This window comes from Phocoena phocoena, chromosome 6 (assembly GCF_963924675.1).
Source record: "Phocoena phocoena chromosome 6, mPhoPho1.1, whole genome shotgun sequence".
Taxonomy (NCBI): domain Eukaryota; kingdom Metazoa; phylum Chordata; class Mammalia; order Artiodactyla; family Phocoenidae; genus Phocoena; species Phocoena phocoena.
The window spans coordinates 108048152-108063384 of NC_089224.1; the positions used below are offsets into that span (position 1 = coordinate 108048152).

Consider the following 15233-nt stretch of genomic DNA (forward strand, 5'->3'; position numbering starts at 1 on the left):
CGGGCTTGTTATTGTCGTGGCTTCTCTTGTTGTGGAGCACGGGCTCTAGGTGCGCAGGCTTCAGTAGTTGTGGCACGTGGGCTCAGTAGTTGTGGCTCGCGGGCTCTAGAGCGCAGGCTCAGTAGTTGTGGTGCACGGGCATGTGGGATCTTCCCGAGCCAGAGCTTGAACCTGTGTCCTCTGTATTGGTAGGTGGATTCTTAACCACTGCGCCACCAGGGAAGCCCTCTTTTTTTTAAAAAAAATAATAAATTTATTTATTTATTTTTGGCTGCATTGGGTCTTTGTTGCTGCGCGCGTGCTTTCTCTAGTTGTGGTGAGCAGGGGCTACTCTTCGTTGTGGTGCGCGGGCTTCTCACTGCGGTGACTTATCTTGTTGCACAGCATGGACTCTAGGTGCGCGGGCTTCAGTAGTTGCAGCATGAGGGCTCAGTAGTTGTGGCTTGTGGGCTCTAGAGCGCAGGCTCAGCAGTTGTGGTGCACTGGCTTAGTTGCTCCGCGGCATGTGGGATCTTCCCGGACCAGGGCTCGAACCCATGTCCCCTGAACTGGCAGGCGGATTCTTAACCACTGCGCCACCAGGGAAGCCCCCGAATTTCATTTTTAATTCCTATAAACATACCCTGAAAACTGTCCTTCCTCACTTTTAAGGACTTTGACTGGACTAAGGGATTAAGGAATCTATTTAAGGACAAGTGGCAACTGTGGATGCCCAACATGTTTGATTATCAAGGAACCCAGTTTTCAGAGGTCCAGAGTGACACAGTGGGTGGGAAGTTGGCAGATGGCCCAGAACTGGGTGGCATGACAAACGTGGTCACAGCCCTCAGGGTCCAGACCATTCAGAGGCCAAAGATACGTATGGGTCTCCAGATCCGTGCCCTTTGTACCACCAAGTGTGCCAGGTTGCTTTCAAGATACCAAGGATGGGAAAGGGTTCCTACGCAGCAATCCCTACACCAAGTTTATTGCTGTCCCAGAAGCACAAGTGCCAGTCTGAGGTCTGCAGGAGCCTTTGGGTCTTCTGAACCTTGTGGCCTTGGAGGCCGTAAAATTTCCGAATGGAAGTGAAAGAGGAGCTGTCAAAATTTGACTCTGATGGGACTCGAACCCACAACCTTTGAATAACCACACGAGGCCAGCTAGAAGTCCAATGCGCTATCCATTGCGCCACAGAGCCAGTTGCTAGGTTCTTCCCACCCGACTCGCCTCGGCCTGAAACAGCCTTTTTAGCGTTCTTCTAGGTGGCGCCGGGCCTTTGCTGAACTCTGCTCGGGTCCGGGCGCGGACTCCAGATTCTCCGCCAACGGTGCGGTGGGGGTGCTCTCCCCCACGTCCGGACGCCCAGGGATTGGGGGTCGGGGTCCAGGCAGAGCCCGCCTGCCCCCTCAACTGCCCCGGGGGCCTCTGCTGCCCGGCGGGGCTGCGCGGCGCGGACTACAACTCCCAGCGTGCCGCGCGGGGCGCCGCCAGGAGCCGTCGCGCGCGTTGGACGGGCTGGGTCGGGCGGCGTAGGGCTCGCGGAGGCTGCGCGGCGTTGCCAGCTCTGCGGCGTGCTCACCCTGGGCAAGGCGCGGCAGGCGGCGGTGCCGGCCGGCGCGGCCGGTTTGGATTGCGGGAGGCGGGCGGGAGGCGGGCGGGAGACGGGCAGGGGAGGAGCGCCGCGGGCGGGCGGGGCCGGCCGAGCTGCTGGGCCGTGCAGGGCGCAGAGCCGTGGAAACGCTGCTGAGACTCGGCTCTGTGCGCCCAGGAGCGGCTGATGCTCCTCCGCGCTCCCCACTCTGCTACAGCAGCCGGGCCGCATCTGGACTGCGTGCTCCGCGGCGGGGCCGACACCAGGTGAGCACAGGCTAGGACAATGGGTCCCCGGGCGGGAGAATGTGCCCGGCCGAGTCCGGGGAAGGTGGCGGTACCGGTCTGGGGTGGGGGGCGCGCCCTGCTGCTCTGTCTCCTTGCCGGGCGCTCTGCTACTCTGGCTTTTCTGGGGGTCAGGCGGTCCGCAGTGACCCGGGCTCGGGGCCCGGGAGATCTGGGCATCCCGTTCCCTCCTCGTCCCATCCCCCAGCCTTCCGGGACGGGTCCTTGTCTTTTGCCCTGGCGGGCTCTGTTAGTCCAGAGGTCTGAGGACCTTGGAGACCCTTGGCATTGGAGTTGGAGGCGCTGGTTCGGTCCCCCTCCCGGCTTTTGCTTTTCGTGTGGAGGAGGGAGAGAGGGTGTAAGGGTTCCCTGTGGTCCAGACCATGTCTTCGTCCTGGCTTGGAGAATCTCAGGCTACCTCATAGACGTGACCTTCAGCCCCTCCTCAGGGACAGGAGAACCTGAAGGAAAACAGTCCCATCTGCTGCCCCTTGAGCAAGTCTGTAAAGCACCAGGAATAGAGTCCAAGAGTCCTAATCTCAGCCCTGCCAGCCGTTCCTCTCCCCTTAAGCCCCAATCCCCTAAGATTCATCTGAGTGGCTTGCCGAGTGTGTTTGTGGGGGTGACTTCAAGCCCCTCTTCCTCTCCCTCAATCACCTTTCCCCTCTGTGCGGTCACCTCTCAGGCACCTCCAGGCTCTCACCTGTTTTCTCCATCGCCCTCTGTGGGCCAACAGAGGCATGGCACTGCCTGGACCTATGGGCAGGGACTGAGCAGGGCCCCTTCTCAAGAAGTTGCCCCTTTGGGTGTTGTGGCTTGGCCTGATCATCCACAGAAACTCCGTAGGTCTCTGGGTGGGGGGTTGAGCCTGAGGCACTCAAGTCAATACCCGCTTCAAGGCATTTTGGTTGGGATCCTGGATGTCAGGAGAGTGGACTGTCTTCTTTTGGTTGGAAGGGCCTCTGAGAGCAATTCTCATTACACCCATTGCACAGAGGGGAAGACTAAGGACTGAAGTGGGAAAGGGACTTGCCCAAGGTCATTCAGAGAGTCATAGGCAGAGATGGGACTTAGGGGCTAGAACCCAGCCTCTGACTCTCAGCCCTGGAACTCCTCACCTCAAGTCCCATGCCTCTAGCCTGACCCTTCCCGACAGCCCCAGAAAGGGACCCAGTCCTCGGCTACCCTACTCAATATGGCCTCACTACAGGTTAACCCTTTGAGATGATAGTGGCCTGGTTGCCCGAGCCAGGAGGTAGGGGATCCAGGCATTTGGGTCCACTGACTGCCCTGTGCCCACAGGCCACAATGCTGCTTGGGGCGTCTCTGGTGGGGCTGCTGCTGTTCTCCAAGCTGGTGCTGAAACTGCCCTGGACCCAAGTAGGGTTCTCCCTGCTGTTCCTCTACCTGGGGTCTGGCGGCTGGCGCTTCGTCCGAGTCTTCGTCAAGACCATCAGGCGTGATGTCTTGTGAGTACCTGGTACAACCCTTCCTGGGTTTCCTACACTATGCTGGGCTCCTAATCCCCCAAATCTCCCCAGGCCAGACCCTATGGTCTCTACCAGCACAGGGCACCCAGGCCCCAAAGGAGCAGTCTGTGTTCCACACCCTTCCCCTTGCAATAGTATGTGGTACCTCCATTGCCAAGGTCAAAGTCTCCTCCCAGGGAATCTCCTTAACTTGGTGCTCTTTAGCCTGGAGCAGACTTGGGGTCCTGGGACATACATCAAACACCGGGCGTGTTGAGGAGACATCTGTAAGGAGTCCTAAGAACATGCTATAACTTGTGAGAGGGTGAAGAAGAACCCTGTGGAGGAGGCCCTGTCCTCCAGCTGGCATGAGTCTGAGAGGGCACTGAGTTCTAGAGCAGGCCCTGAATCATGTCAGGGAGAACCTGCTTCCCAGAGAAAGTCAGGGATGGTCCATGGGGATATCCTGTACCAGAAACACCTGCTGCTACCTCCTCTGTGAAAAGCGCTGAGCTGACTCTGGGGCCTGGGGTGGGGAGGGGAATGAGGCAGCCCCAGACCTGGGCCAAGCTTAGACTGGTCAGGGAGACCGGAAGGGGACACAGTCAATCCCTAAACTGGCAGTGCCATGCGGGCAGAGACCCTGGCAGTCTTAATCACAGTAGTATCCCAGTGCCCAGCACCCCGACCCACACCCAGAACAGGTGGCTCGGCATTTGTCAGTCTGAGTTGATTGCAAAAGGAGGTTTCGAGTGGCCACTGCGGGAAGGGTGGTCACAGCAGAGAGCTGTGGGAGCGTGAACAAAGGGAGATGGCTTCAGGCCCGGGCCCTGGGGAATCAGAGGAGGCCTCCTGGAGGAAAAGCAGTTGTACTTGAGAGTCACCTCAAGGAAGTGGGAGTGGGAGATTCCAGCCAGAGGGCACGGCATCAGCAAAGGCACAGAGGCTGGGGGGCCAGGAGAGTTCAGGGGTCAGAGGTGGCACGGGTGGGGCAGGAAAGGAGGATGTTGCCAAGCAATTCCACAAACACTTATTGAACATCTACCCTGTGCCTGGCACTGAGCAGCGCCCGGGGGCAAGATGGTGAACAGGGCGGACCTTGCTGGGCTCACAGGGAGGGAGACGGGACAAATCGCAAACTCGTCCTTTTTCCCTGCGGCAGTTACGGGGAGAGGGACAATACGGGGGTGTGGGAGGTCCAGGAGGAGGAGTTTGGACTTTGACTTGGGGCCCTGTAGTCGTGAAGTCCCCAACAGAGCAGCAGACTCAGAGCAGAGCTTAGAGTGTACTTGGAGTTGAACTCTGGAGCCGGACAGGACTGAGGTTCAAATGTCAGCGCTGCCACGTTCCACCCGTAAAGCCCAGGGCAAACCCTGGTTTCCTCCTCTGTACCGGGGAGGGAGTAATCGCCCGGGTCCCTGTTATCGTGCAGCATCAGTGAGCCGCTGCATGTATCGCTGCCCCGCACACAGGTGCTGGGAAAGGGGTGTCATAAGTGATCAGACCAGGGCCTCCGGACCCCCACTCCCAAGCCCAGCAGTCACAGCTCCCTTGCTCATCCCTCTCCCGCCCCACACCCAGCGGCGGCATAGTGCTCCTGAAGGTGAAGGCCAAGGTCCGACGCTACCTGCGGGAGCGGCGCACGGTGCCCATCTTGTTCGCCTCCACGGTCCAGCGCCACCCGGACAAGACAGCCCTGATCTTCGAGGGCACGGACACCCACTGGACCTTCTGCCAGCTGGATGACTACTCAAGCGGCGTGGCCAACTTCCTGCAGGCGCGGGGCCTGGCCTCGGGCGACGTGGTCGCCCTCTTCATGGAGAACTGCAATGAGTTTGTGGGCCTGTGGCTGGGCATGGCCAAGCTGGGCGTGGAGGCGGCGCTCATCAACACCAACCTCCGGCGGGACGCGCTGCGCCACTGCCTGACCTCCTCCCAGGCCCAGGCCCTCATCTTTGGCAGCGAGATGGCCCCAGGTGAGCCCCGAAGGGGCAGGGGATAGGCAGGGAGTCCCACGGGACCACCACAACCCCCCCTCCAGCCCTGGGAGAGTCTGTGTGGCTCACCGGTTAGGGGCATGAGCCCTGGAGTCAGATGGCCTGGGCTGTGCCCCGGTAGGCTGGAGACCCGAGTGAGACCCTGTGCTTCAGTCTCCTCACCATAGCACCTGCCTCCTGCTGTTTTCAGGGAGACACTTCACCTGAAGTATTAACACAGTGGCCGATGCTAGGTGACCCCTCAGACATAATGGTAACTGTTCTTGTGACTAATGAGGCCTCATCTGTAAAATGGGAACAAGAATCTGTTCCCTGCTCTCCTGCAGAGCTTATGTTTATTGGCCGCCGCGTTGGGCACTGACCACATGCTGAGTTTGGGGCTTTACAAAAGCAGCTCTAATCTCCACTAAGCCTGGTGAGGTAGAGATTGTCATCTTGGCTTCACAGATGAGGAGACTGAGGTTCAGAGTGGCGTGAGGCACTCACCCAGAGCCACACAGCTGTTAAGTGACAGAACCGGGGTTTGATCTCGGGCTTTGACCACAGTGTCCCTGTTCTCTCTCCCCGTGCTGCTGTGACTGTGGAATAATGGGCAGGAGAGGTTCTTAAGATGCTGAAAGGGGAGGAGGAAAGATGCAGCAGGGAGAGGGGAGAGGGTTGGACAAGTCAAGAGGAAGCCAAAGGAGTTGTGGCCGTGTGGGCCAGACTGGCCTACGCTCAGGGCGGGTGAGTATCTGGACATGTGTAGTGCCCAGGAGAGCCTGAGAGAAGGTTCCCACCCTCTGAAGAGGCTGGAGGGCTGCCGGCCTCTGACCCCCCACTCCTCCCTCCTAACCAATCCCCCATAGACTAGCATGGTACAGTGGGTAGGGCCATAGTAAGCCTTGGCGTGAGACAGAGCTGGCTTTGAGTCCCAGCTCCAGCACATTCTAGCTGTGAGTGAATCCCTCCCATTCTCAGCCTCAATTTTCTCATCTGTAAAATGGGCTGTTATTGGTACCTGTTTCCTGGGGGGTGTGCGCAGGAGCACGCATGTAAAGAGCCCATGGCGTAGTTAGCCAGCAGGTAATGGGAGCCGTTGCTCCTCTCAGCATCTTCCTTACGACGAGGTCCCAGGTGCTTCACCCATCTCTCTGCCCTACCCAGCCAGCCTCCCCTGACACAGCCCCGGCACAAGCAGAGGTCCTGGGAACACGGGGTGTCCTGGCCTGCCTGCTGATCTGCCTTGTTTCCCCCACAGCTGTCCTTGAGATCTGTGCCAGCCTGGACCCCTCCATCAGCCTCTTCTGCACCGGTCCCTGGGAGGCCAGCGCAGTGCCCGCCGGCACGGAGCACCTGGACCCCCTGCTAGAAGACGCCCCTAAGCACCTGCCCAGCCGCCCCAACAAGGGCTTCGTAGGTGGGCCCCTCATCCCCACAGGGGGGTTCTAAGATGGCCAGGGACAGAGCAGTGGCCTCAAGGCCTGGGTTCTTCTGTAAACTTGCTGCGTGACCTGGAGTGAGTCATGTCACCTCCCTCTTCCATCCGGGAAAATGAGGGCAGTAATCCTGGGCTTGCTACGAAGGCTGCATGAGCTGATGTGTGTGAAAGCGCCGGGCACACAGAACGCAGTTCTTGAACAGCCTTCGTTGACGCCTGACATGCGCAGGATCACGTGGAAGCCAGGAGCCTGGTTCGCCTGAGTTTGGGCTGCGCTTGGACCAGGGGCGAGACCCTTTGCATGGTCACCCACCACCTGTTCAGTGCAGGCCCCTGTTGGTCTGTGATCCCCTCCCTGCTCTGGGCTGCCTCCCCCCGACTTCTAGGCAGCCTTCCAGACCCTCTCACCTCTCTTCCTGCCCACTCCAGCCTGCCTTCTAGAGCCCACGGCTTGCTGCATCGCCTGGGGGTTCAGAGCCTGGGCCAAGTTCATATCCCAGCTCTACTGCTTCCCTTGTATGACCCTGAACACCTGAGCTGCCCTTTGAGCCTCGGTTCCCAGAGCCATAAAATTGGGGATGGCAACAGAACCTGTGTTTGAGGGTTGGAAAAGGTCCAGTGGAAAGCTAGGGTATGACCGGAAGTGCTCAGTAACTGGCCGTCATCGTCATTATCGTTTAACCTCCGCCGTGTGTGGATATGGTCCGCTGGGTGCTTTTGTAAGCTCCTTGAGGGCGGGACTCTGGCTGGTTGAACCTGGCGCCAAGCCTAGGGCTGACATACTGCACGCGCCCTGAGAACGTGAGATAGTTACTATATAACGTGCAGAGGCATTCCTGACCTCCTGGAACCTCCAGCCTGGTGGAGCTGACCTCACACAGAAACCATAACATGACAATCCCTGGTCCTGGCAGTGGGAGAATACAGAAATGGTCAGTGGTGCAAAAGCTACCTCTGCACCCGGCTTCCTGCAGCTAACCCTCCCCACGCAGTAGGCATCACCTCCTTCGAGAAGCCCTCCCTGGTGCCACCTCCCCTCCCTGGAGCCTGGGTCAAGCGCTGCAGCTGGGCTTTGGCAGGCCCTGTGCTTCCCAGCACTCTGCGCTCAGTATTGGAAATACCCGTGTCCTCATCTTCCTGTCCCACTTGGCTCTCACCTCCACCCAGGCAAGGCCTGTGCTCATCTTAGTCACTGATGTCTCCCCGGGCCTGGCACAGAGCGAGGGCTCGGAAAAAGTTCGTTGAAGGAAGCAGTGCAGGCATTAGAGCAGAGAGTGGTGCCTGGGGTCATCAGTGTAGGCTTTCTGGAGGAGGTGTGATGGGAGTGGGTGTTGAGTGATGTACACCTACAGATGTCTGCCTGCCTGACTCTGTGCCCAGCCCTGTGCTGCCCCCTCTCACAGCCATTCCTGTGTCTGTTTTCTTCAGATAAGCTCTTCTACATCTACACGTCAGGCACCACAGGGCTGCCCAAAGCTGCCATCGTGGTGCACAGCAGGTAAGGGGAAGGTGCCCTGGGGGGAGGCCTGGGGATGGTGGGGCCTCGGAGCCGCTCCTCCTGCCTTTCCAGTGGCCCACAGAGCCCTTGGCCCTCTGCCCTCCCAGGTATTACCGCATGGCTGCCCTGGTGTACTACGGCTTCCGCATGCGGCCCGACGACATCATCTACGACTGTCTCCCCCTCTACCACTCTGCAGGTATTCCAGGCCTGTCCACTCAGCCTCCAGCACCCCCAGAGTCTTGGAAGCCCCACCCTTCTTGGCAGGCAGCATGTTGCAGTAGAAACATTTGAGCTTTGGAGTCAAATCTGGGTTCGAATACAGACGTGGGCTTTGATCTCTGAATGAAAGTGGCCACACCAGCAAAAGTGGTGTGTGTGGCTGTGTCCTGCAGGGCACCTGGGCTGGTCTGACCATTCAGGTTGCTTCCACAGGTATGCACAGTCTTAGGAGCTGCTTGGTCTTAGGAGCTTTTAGAAAGACAGAGACGGAATAAATGTAATTCCTGCCCTCAAGGTGCTTAGGGTTTGGCTGTGTGTGTTTGGGGCGGGATGAATGATGGGACCCTACCCTGACTCTTAATACAAGAAATGGCATTGAGTATGGGGAGAGGCAGGGAGCAGGAGCTCAGTTCAAGGGAAGAGCCCAGTGATGGCCTGGAAGTCTTCCTGGAGGAGGTGCACCCAAGGCAGGCAGATGTGAGGTGCAGAAGCTAGGTAGGCTAGCTCAGTGCCCCCTGGCTGAATGGTAGCGTTACGGGTATGGGAGCAGGAGCTTGGGGCCTGCTCCAGAGGCCTCAGAGGACAATCTAAGGATTGCGTACTCAATCCTATAGGCACTGGGGAGCCATGGAAGGTGTCTGACTGGCGAGAGAGATATGACCAGTTAGTGTTGGAGGGACAGGACAGGAGAGAGAAAGGGAAAGAGCCTTTGAGGAGATTGGGCTGTACAAGAGGAGGCTCTGGAGGGGAGGGTCTCCTGTCTACCTGACCTCTGAGGCCCACCTCTCTGCCTTCAGGAAACATCGTGGGAATCGGGCAGTGCCTGCTCCATGGCATGACGGTGGTGATCCGGAAGAAGTTCTCAGCTTCCCGCTTCTGGGACGATTGTATCAAATACAACTGCACAGTGAGTGAGAGGGGAAGGGGATGAGCATCCCCGTCCCCTCGGGACCCTCCCACCAGGTCTACCCAGGGACATCTGTCTTACAGCTGAGGGCAGCCAGCCATTTATTTGGGGCAACATTCCCACTGTTCAGATGGGGAGACTGAGGCCCAGAGAGGGAAGGGATTGCACAGCCGGCCCCTGGGTAGTAGGGGTAGGGGCTTGGGGGGTTGGGGGGCAGTGAAGTAAGAGCAGCCTCAGGGGCCCAGACTCACGCCAAGTCCATCCCCAGATCGTGCAGTACATCGGCGAGCTCTGCCGCTACCTCCTGAACCAGCCACCCCGGGAGGCGGAAAACCGGCACCGGGTGCGCATGGCACTCGGCAACGGCCTCCGGCAGTCCATCTGGACCAACTTTTGTAGCCGCTTCCACGTTTCCCAGGTGGCCGAGTTTTACGGGGCCACTGAGTGCAACTGCAGCCTGGGCAACTTCGACGGCCAGGTGCGGCCCAGGTTGGGGACGCGGATGGACCACGGAAGGCACGGGTGGCAGAGGGGAGAGCAGAGTTCCAGTGTGGGAGTGTGGGTGCTGGAGGCCCCCCGCAGCCCCCAGACTGTCCAGTGTCAGGCCCATGGTGGGAGCAGCTGGGCCCGAGTCTCGGCCTTTGCAGGTGGGGGCCTGTGGATTCAACAGCCGCATCCTGTCTTTCGTGTACCCCATCCGGCTGGTTCGTGTCAACGAGGACACCATGGAGCTGATCCGGGGGCCTGATGGCGTTTGCCTTCCATGCCAGCCAGGTCTACCCTAGGGTTGCAGTTGGGGGTGAGAGTGGAAGGGGCTGACTCAGGAGGGGGGGTGGGGCCGGTGGGTGGGGAGCCCCATCCTGGTCAGCAGCCAGAAGTCATCTTCTCTGAGGGCTTCCAGGCATTTATTTCTTCATCCGTGCATCCATTCAGTCATACAGAACGTAAAGCTCTTTAAGCAGAGCCAGGGCCCTGAGAGTGCCGGCTCTGGTTAGGCCGTCCGTGTAGGGCTTGACCACCCTGTCATTTGTTTGTTCGACTTTCCATCCATCTGTTCAGTGACCAGACTTTACCGAGAAGCTCCCTGCCCTCGGGGCTCCCGGGGTGGGGGCGGGGAGAAGTGGGCGTTTCTGTGGACAGCTGCAGGGTGCACTCAGTGTGAAAGAGACCCCAGGGCAGGTCTGACCCCGCCTCCCCTGCCCACAGGTGAGCCGGGCCAGCTGGTGGGCGCCATCGTGCAGCAGGACCCCCTGCGGCGCTTCGACGGCTACCTCAACCAGGGCGCCAACAACAAGAAGATCGCCAAGGATGTCTTCAAGAAGGGGGACCAGGCCTACCTCACCGGTGGGTGGGCACCTCTCCCTAGGCCTTTGCCGCCCCTCGGGTTGCGGGGGGAGGAAGGGGCCTTTCGCCACCCTCTGAGAGCACCTCCCCGGGACCCAGCTCACCCAGCTCCCCTCTAGGCGACGTGCTGGTGATGGACGAGCTGGGCTACCTGTACTTTCGGGACCGCACAGGGGACACCTTCCGCTGGAAAGGCGAGAACGTGTCCACCACGGAGGTGGAGGGTGCGCTCAGCCGCCTGCTGGCCATGGCCGACGTGGCTGTGTATGGCGTCGAGGTGCCAGGTACCCGGGGAGGCGGGAGGTGCCGGCGTGTGTGCGGAGGGGCCGCAGGGGCCATCGCCAGCCGCTCACTGCCCACTCTGCCACCCCCAGGAACCGAGGGCCGGGCCGGCATGGCCGCTGTGGCCAACCCCTCCGGCAGCTGTGACCTGGAGCGCTTAGCCCAGCTCCTAGAGAAGGAGCTGCCCCTGTACGCCCGCCCCATCTTCCTGCGCTTCCTGCCTGAGATGCACAAAACAGGTCTGTCCCCACGCCCGACCCCAGCTCCAACTCGCAGGTGCCAGGCCAAGGCCCCTTCCTGGGTCCTTCTGAGAGGCCGGGGTGCCTGCCATTTTCCCTTCACCCACAGCCTTGCCAGGTGGTTGGTAACCTGACCTACCTGTGAGCGGACCCAGGCTTCAGGGAGAGAGGGTGCATCCATTCTCAGTGGGACACCTGAGAACAAATATCGACTGAGTGTCTAGTCTGCTCCAGGCACTGTGCTAGGCCCTGGGGGTATAGGTGACAAATTCCGGCAGGACCTGTGCCTTCTGGGAGCTTCTAGAGCAGCAGGGGAGGCAGCCACAGGATAAGGAATTCCAAAGATAAAGAATGGAATGCAGATCAAACTAACAGGAAAGTGAATGAGGGGGTTGTGGGTGACTGGGAGGCTCCCCTGAGGAGGTGCGGTTTCAGCAGAGACCTGAGAGTGAGAGGGAGGGAGGGAAGGAGGACTTCGTGGGGGTGGGAGGCTTTCCGGGCTCTGGGAACAGCCACTGCGGAGTCCCTGAGGCAGGGAGGCACTTGGCTGCTAGAGGAATGAAAGGAGGCCCCTGAAGCTGGAGCAGTGAGGGGTGGGCAGCGGCGTGAGGTGGGATGGCAAGGGCAGCAGGGGCCTTGTGGGCCGGGGAGGGGGGCTTGGACTATACCGGGGGCAGTAGGGAGCCACAGAAGTGTTTGAGCAAGGTAGTGACCTGGTCAGATTCCTGTCCTGTGTGGAGGCTGGGGGAGGCTGCAGGTGACCCAAGAGGAGGGGCGAGTGGTGGGTCCACCGGCACACGGCGGGGTGGTGCCATCCTTCTGTCTGTCGGTCCTCTCAGGAGCTTCTCTGGACAGGAGGCTCTGAGGCTCGTGCCCCAACCTCCCCTCCACTCTCCTCAGTCCTGGCTGCCTCCAAACTTACTTAGGGCTCAGAACAGCCATTTTATTTGCTCACAATTTGTGGGTCAGCAGTTTGGGGTTAAGTCCAGCTGAGTGTTCTTCTGTTGGCCCCATCTAGGGTCAAATAGTGCCATCGGTTGTAAGAGGGCCACCCTCACGTGGGGCTTCCGTCTAGTTGGCTCTGCAGTGATGTCCACAGGACGGTGGTGATGGCAGTGTGCTCTATCTGCGCTCTGCGCTCTCCGTCACGGCAGCTACCAGCCCCGAGCGCTTGAAGTGGGACCAGTGTGACGCGGAAACTGATTTTTAAATTTCGTTTCATTTTAAACAAATTTGCATAGCCACATATGGCCAGTCTTAGCGCCCATCTAAGCGGCCCTTCCTGGGGTGGTTCTGCTCTGTTCCATGTGGTTTCTCCTCCTTCAGAGGCTAGACTGGTCTCAGGGCACCCCGAGAGGGTGGGGATGGAAGCTGCAAGGCCCCTTGAGGCCTAGACTACCTACAACATGGCCTCTTCCACATTCTGTGAGTCAGAGCCAGTTGTAAGGCCAGTCTGGATTCAAGCAGCCGTTGAGAAAGACTCCATCTCTTGCTGGGAGAAGTGGCCAGTCCACGCGGCAGAGGGGTACCGGGGGAGAAGCTGTAGCCATTTCTGGCATCTATGACACCTGGGTTCAAACCCCAGCTCCACTGCCTACGAGCTGTGTGATGTTGGCTGAGATATGTGCCTCTGAGCATCAGTCTCTCATCTATATAGAGGGGCTAAGACCGTTGATTGAAAGATGCATAATTTATATTACATACTATTAAGGGGAAAACACACGAATTGAGCTACTTCAGAGATGTTGAAATCTGAAATCTTGTGCGTCTTGGAATCCATAGACTATGGTTGTGCACCTGCCCCTGGGGTTGATGTGCAGATTGCATGAGATCACCTCTGTACCTGGGAGGTGCTCAGATGAAAGGGAGCCATCAGGGAAGACCTGCGGTCTGGTCCTCACTCTGCTGTCACTCAGCATGTGGCCCTGAAAGGATAGCTTCTCTTCTTCAGGACTCCGTTTCCCTGTCTGCAAAAAGGCGTGGGTAACTCGGCCCCTTCCCCTTTGCCGGGGCTGCTCTGAGGAGTGATACATAATGTAATGGATGGAGCCTTTGCAAACTGTAGAGGGCGGTGCCCCTCCTCCCATGCCTCCCCTTTCCGGTGTCCTCTGCAGCCCTCCTCCTCTGCCCTTCCTCAACCCTGGCGGGAGGGCGGGTTCCGAGAGCTCAGGCCCCTGCCCTGCACCCTTCTGACCCTTCTTCCCCTGTCTTCTCCCTCCCTCAGGGACCTTCAAGCTACAGAAGACGGACCTGCGGAAGGAGGGCTTTGACCCAACAGTTGTGAAAGACCCACTGTTCTACCTGGATGTCCGGAAGCGCCGCTATGTCCCTCTGGACCAAGAGGCCTACACTCGCATCCAGGCAGGCGAGGAGAAGCTGTGATTTGCCCCGAGTCCCTCTGAGGGCCACCGGATGCTGGACCCAGAGCACCAGTTCCCACCCCAGAGGGTTCCTGGGCAAAGCCAGACCAAAGCAAGAAGGGCCTGGCCTCACAACCCCAAGGTGCCGACCCCCACCCCTCAAAACTGCCAAGGGACTCACTGCTGCCTCCCCCTCCCCCCGAGGCTTTCTGTGAAAGCCTCATCTCCATGTTGTGTCTTCAGGGGGCCTCTGGGCCCCAGGCTGAGACTGAGACTGGGCCCCTCAGGGTGATGTCTTAGGGCAGGACAGGGGAGGTGGAGGGTCACCAAGCACTCTCCAGAGAACAGGCAGCTTGTAAACGGGACCAGGGCAGAAGCCCCCAGACCCAGGACGCCAGCAGAGTGGGCAGGGGCAGCAGTGGCCGTTGATCAGGTGTTCGAATAGGATCCAGGCCCTGGAGCCACTCAGGCGTCCTCAGCCCTGCCGGTGCCTCTAGGAGGGCAGGAGAGAGACTGACCTGTAGCAGGCAGCCTGGACCTGTATGTAGCAGGCAGCCTGGACGGGGCACCCGTCTCATCCCCCTCTCTCTGGGTGCCTGCCTGGCTGTCCCTCAGGCAGGGCCTCTCTGTCTGTGTGGGTCTGTCCTTGTCCCCTCCTCCGTCTCCATCCTGGCCTGGCTATGAAGGGAGAAGGGGTGGGGGAGCACTCAGGGGCCAATAAACTGCCTTCCTCCCCCTGCCCGTGTGATGCCACCTGAGCTCACCCCAGCCTGCTCAGGCCCCAGCTTCTGCCCCATTCACTCCTCCATTCATTCGTTCATTTGGACTGAGGGATATAGCAGGTTATCTTAGATGGGGGGCAGTTCCCACCTGAGCCTGGCAGGGTGTTTTAACAGCATGATCTTGAGAGTCTAAACCAGCTGTGTCACGAGCTTGCGCGTTGGGCAAGTGACTTTGTCGTCTCTGTGACAAGGGAATGATCAGTTAGGATTCAGAGAGCTAAAGGGAGCCAGTATGAGGAAAGGGCTGTTCAGAGCCGTTGAGGGAGGAAACCCTAACCCAGCACAGGGTCCCATCTCCAGACCCTTGCCCATGCTGTTCCTTCTGCCAGGGGTGCATTTTCCCAGGGCGTTTGGCAGGGGTGCTGTACAAGGCAGAGCAGGGCTGCCTAACCAGCTGGGTAGAGTCTAGGAAAGCTTCCTGGAACAGTGTTTGCAGAGCTGTCAGCAGTGCCAGCGGAGGGCCAGCTGTCCCCTAGGGCCCAACCCTGGAGTCGCACGCAGGCTGGAAATGGGCGCAGCCCAATGGAAAGGGGGTCCACCCCAAGCCAGGGCAGCAGGCAGCGTGTGTGCCCCAGGGCGTCATCTTCACTATTTAACCCTCAGCACCGTCTGTCACTTGACTGAGGTCACACAGCAAGTAGTGGGGACTGGAATGCCAGCCCCAGCCCCTTGCCCTTCCCGCTGCTCCTTGGTGCAGAAGGCAACAGGAAAGCCAGATGAGCTTCCATTCCACGCATGCTTGTGGAGCCAACTGTGAGCCACACCCCAGGCCAGCAGCTGACTGGGTGGTGGGTGGCCAGGGTGAGAAATCTGGGGTGCCTCCTGGGGGAGTGACCTTTGAAAGATAGTGGAGTCT

The 15233-nt window shown here is 59.3% G+C and overlaps 1 protein-coding gene and 1 non-coding gene across 2 annotated transcripts; one reads left to right on the forward strand and one right to left on the reverse strand.

Annotated features, from left to right (window-relative positions):
* Window positions 1–1090: 1090 nt before the first annotated feature.
* TRNAR-UCU (transfer RNA arginine (anticodon UCU)) lies at window positions 1091–1180 on the reverse strand. Its single transcript is given in 2 exon segments — window positions 1091–1126; window positions 1144–1180. It is a non-coding gene; the product is annotated as a tRNA-Arg (tRNA).
* Window positions 1181–1244: 64 nt separating this feature from the next.
* Window positions 1245–14081, forward strand: SLC27A4 (solute carrier family 27 member 4). The gene is made up of 14 exons (XM_065878387.1): window positions 1245–1309; window positions 1791–1839; window positions 3160–3326; window positions 4908–5302; window positions 6564–6722; window positions 8172–8241; window positions 8349–8440; window positions 9261–9370; window positions 9639–9848; window positions 10018–10144; window positions 10577–10714; window positions 10834–10998; window positions 11089–11235; window positions 13460–14081. The coding sequence occupies exons 3-14, from the start codon at window positions 3166–3168 to the stop codon at window positions 13615–13617; spliced, it is 1932 nt and encodes a 643-aa protein (XP_065734459.1). The 5' UTR covers window positions 1245–1309; window positions 1791–1839; window positions 3160–3165; the 3' UTR covers window positions 13618–14081.
* The last annotated feature ends 1152 nt before the right edge of the window (window positions 14082–15233 follow it).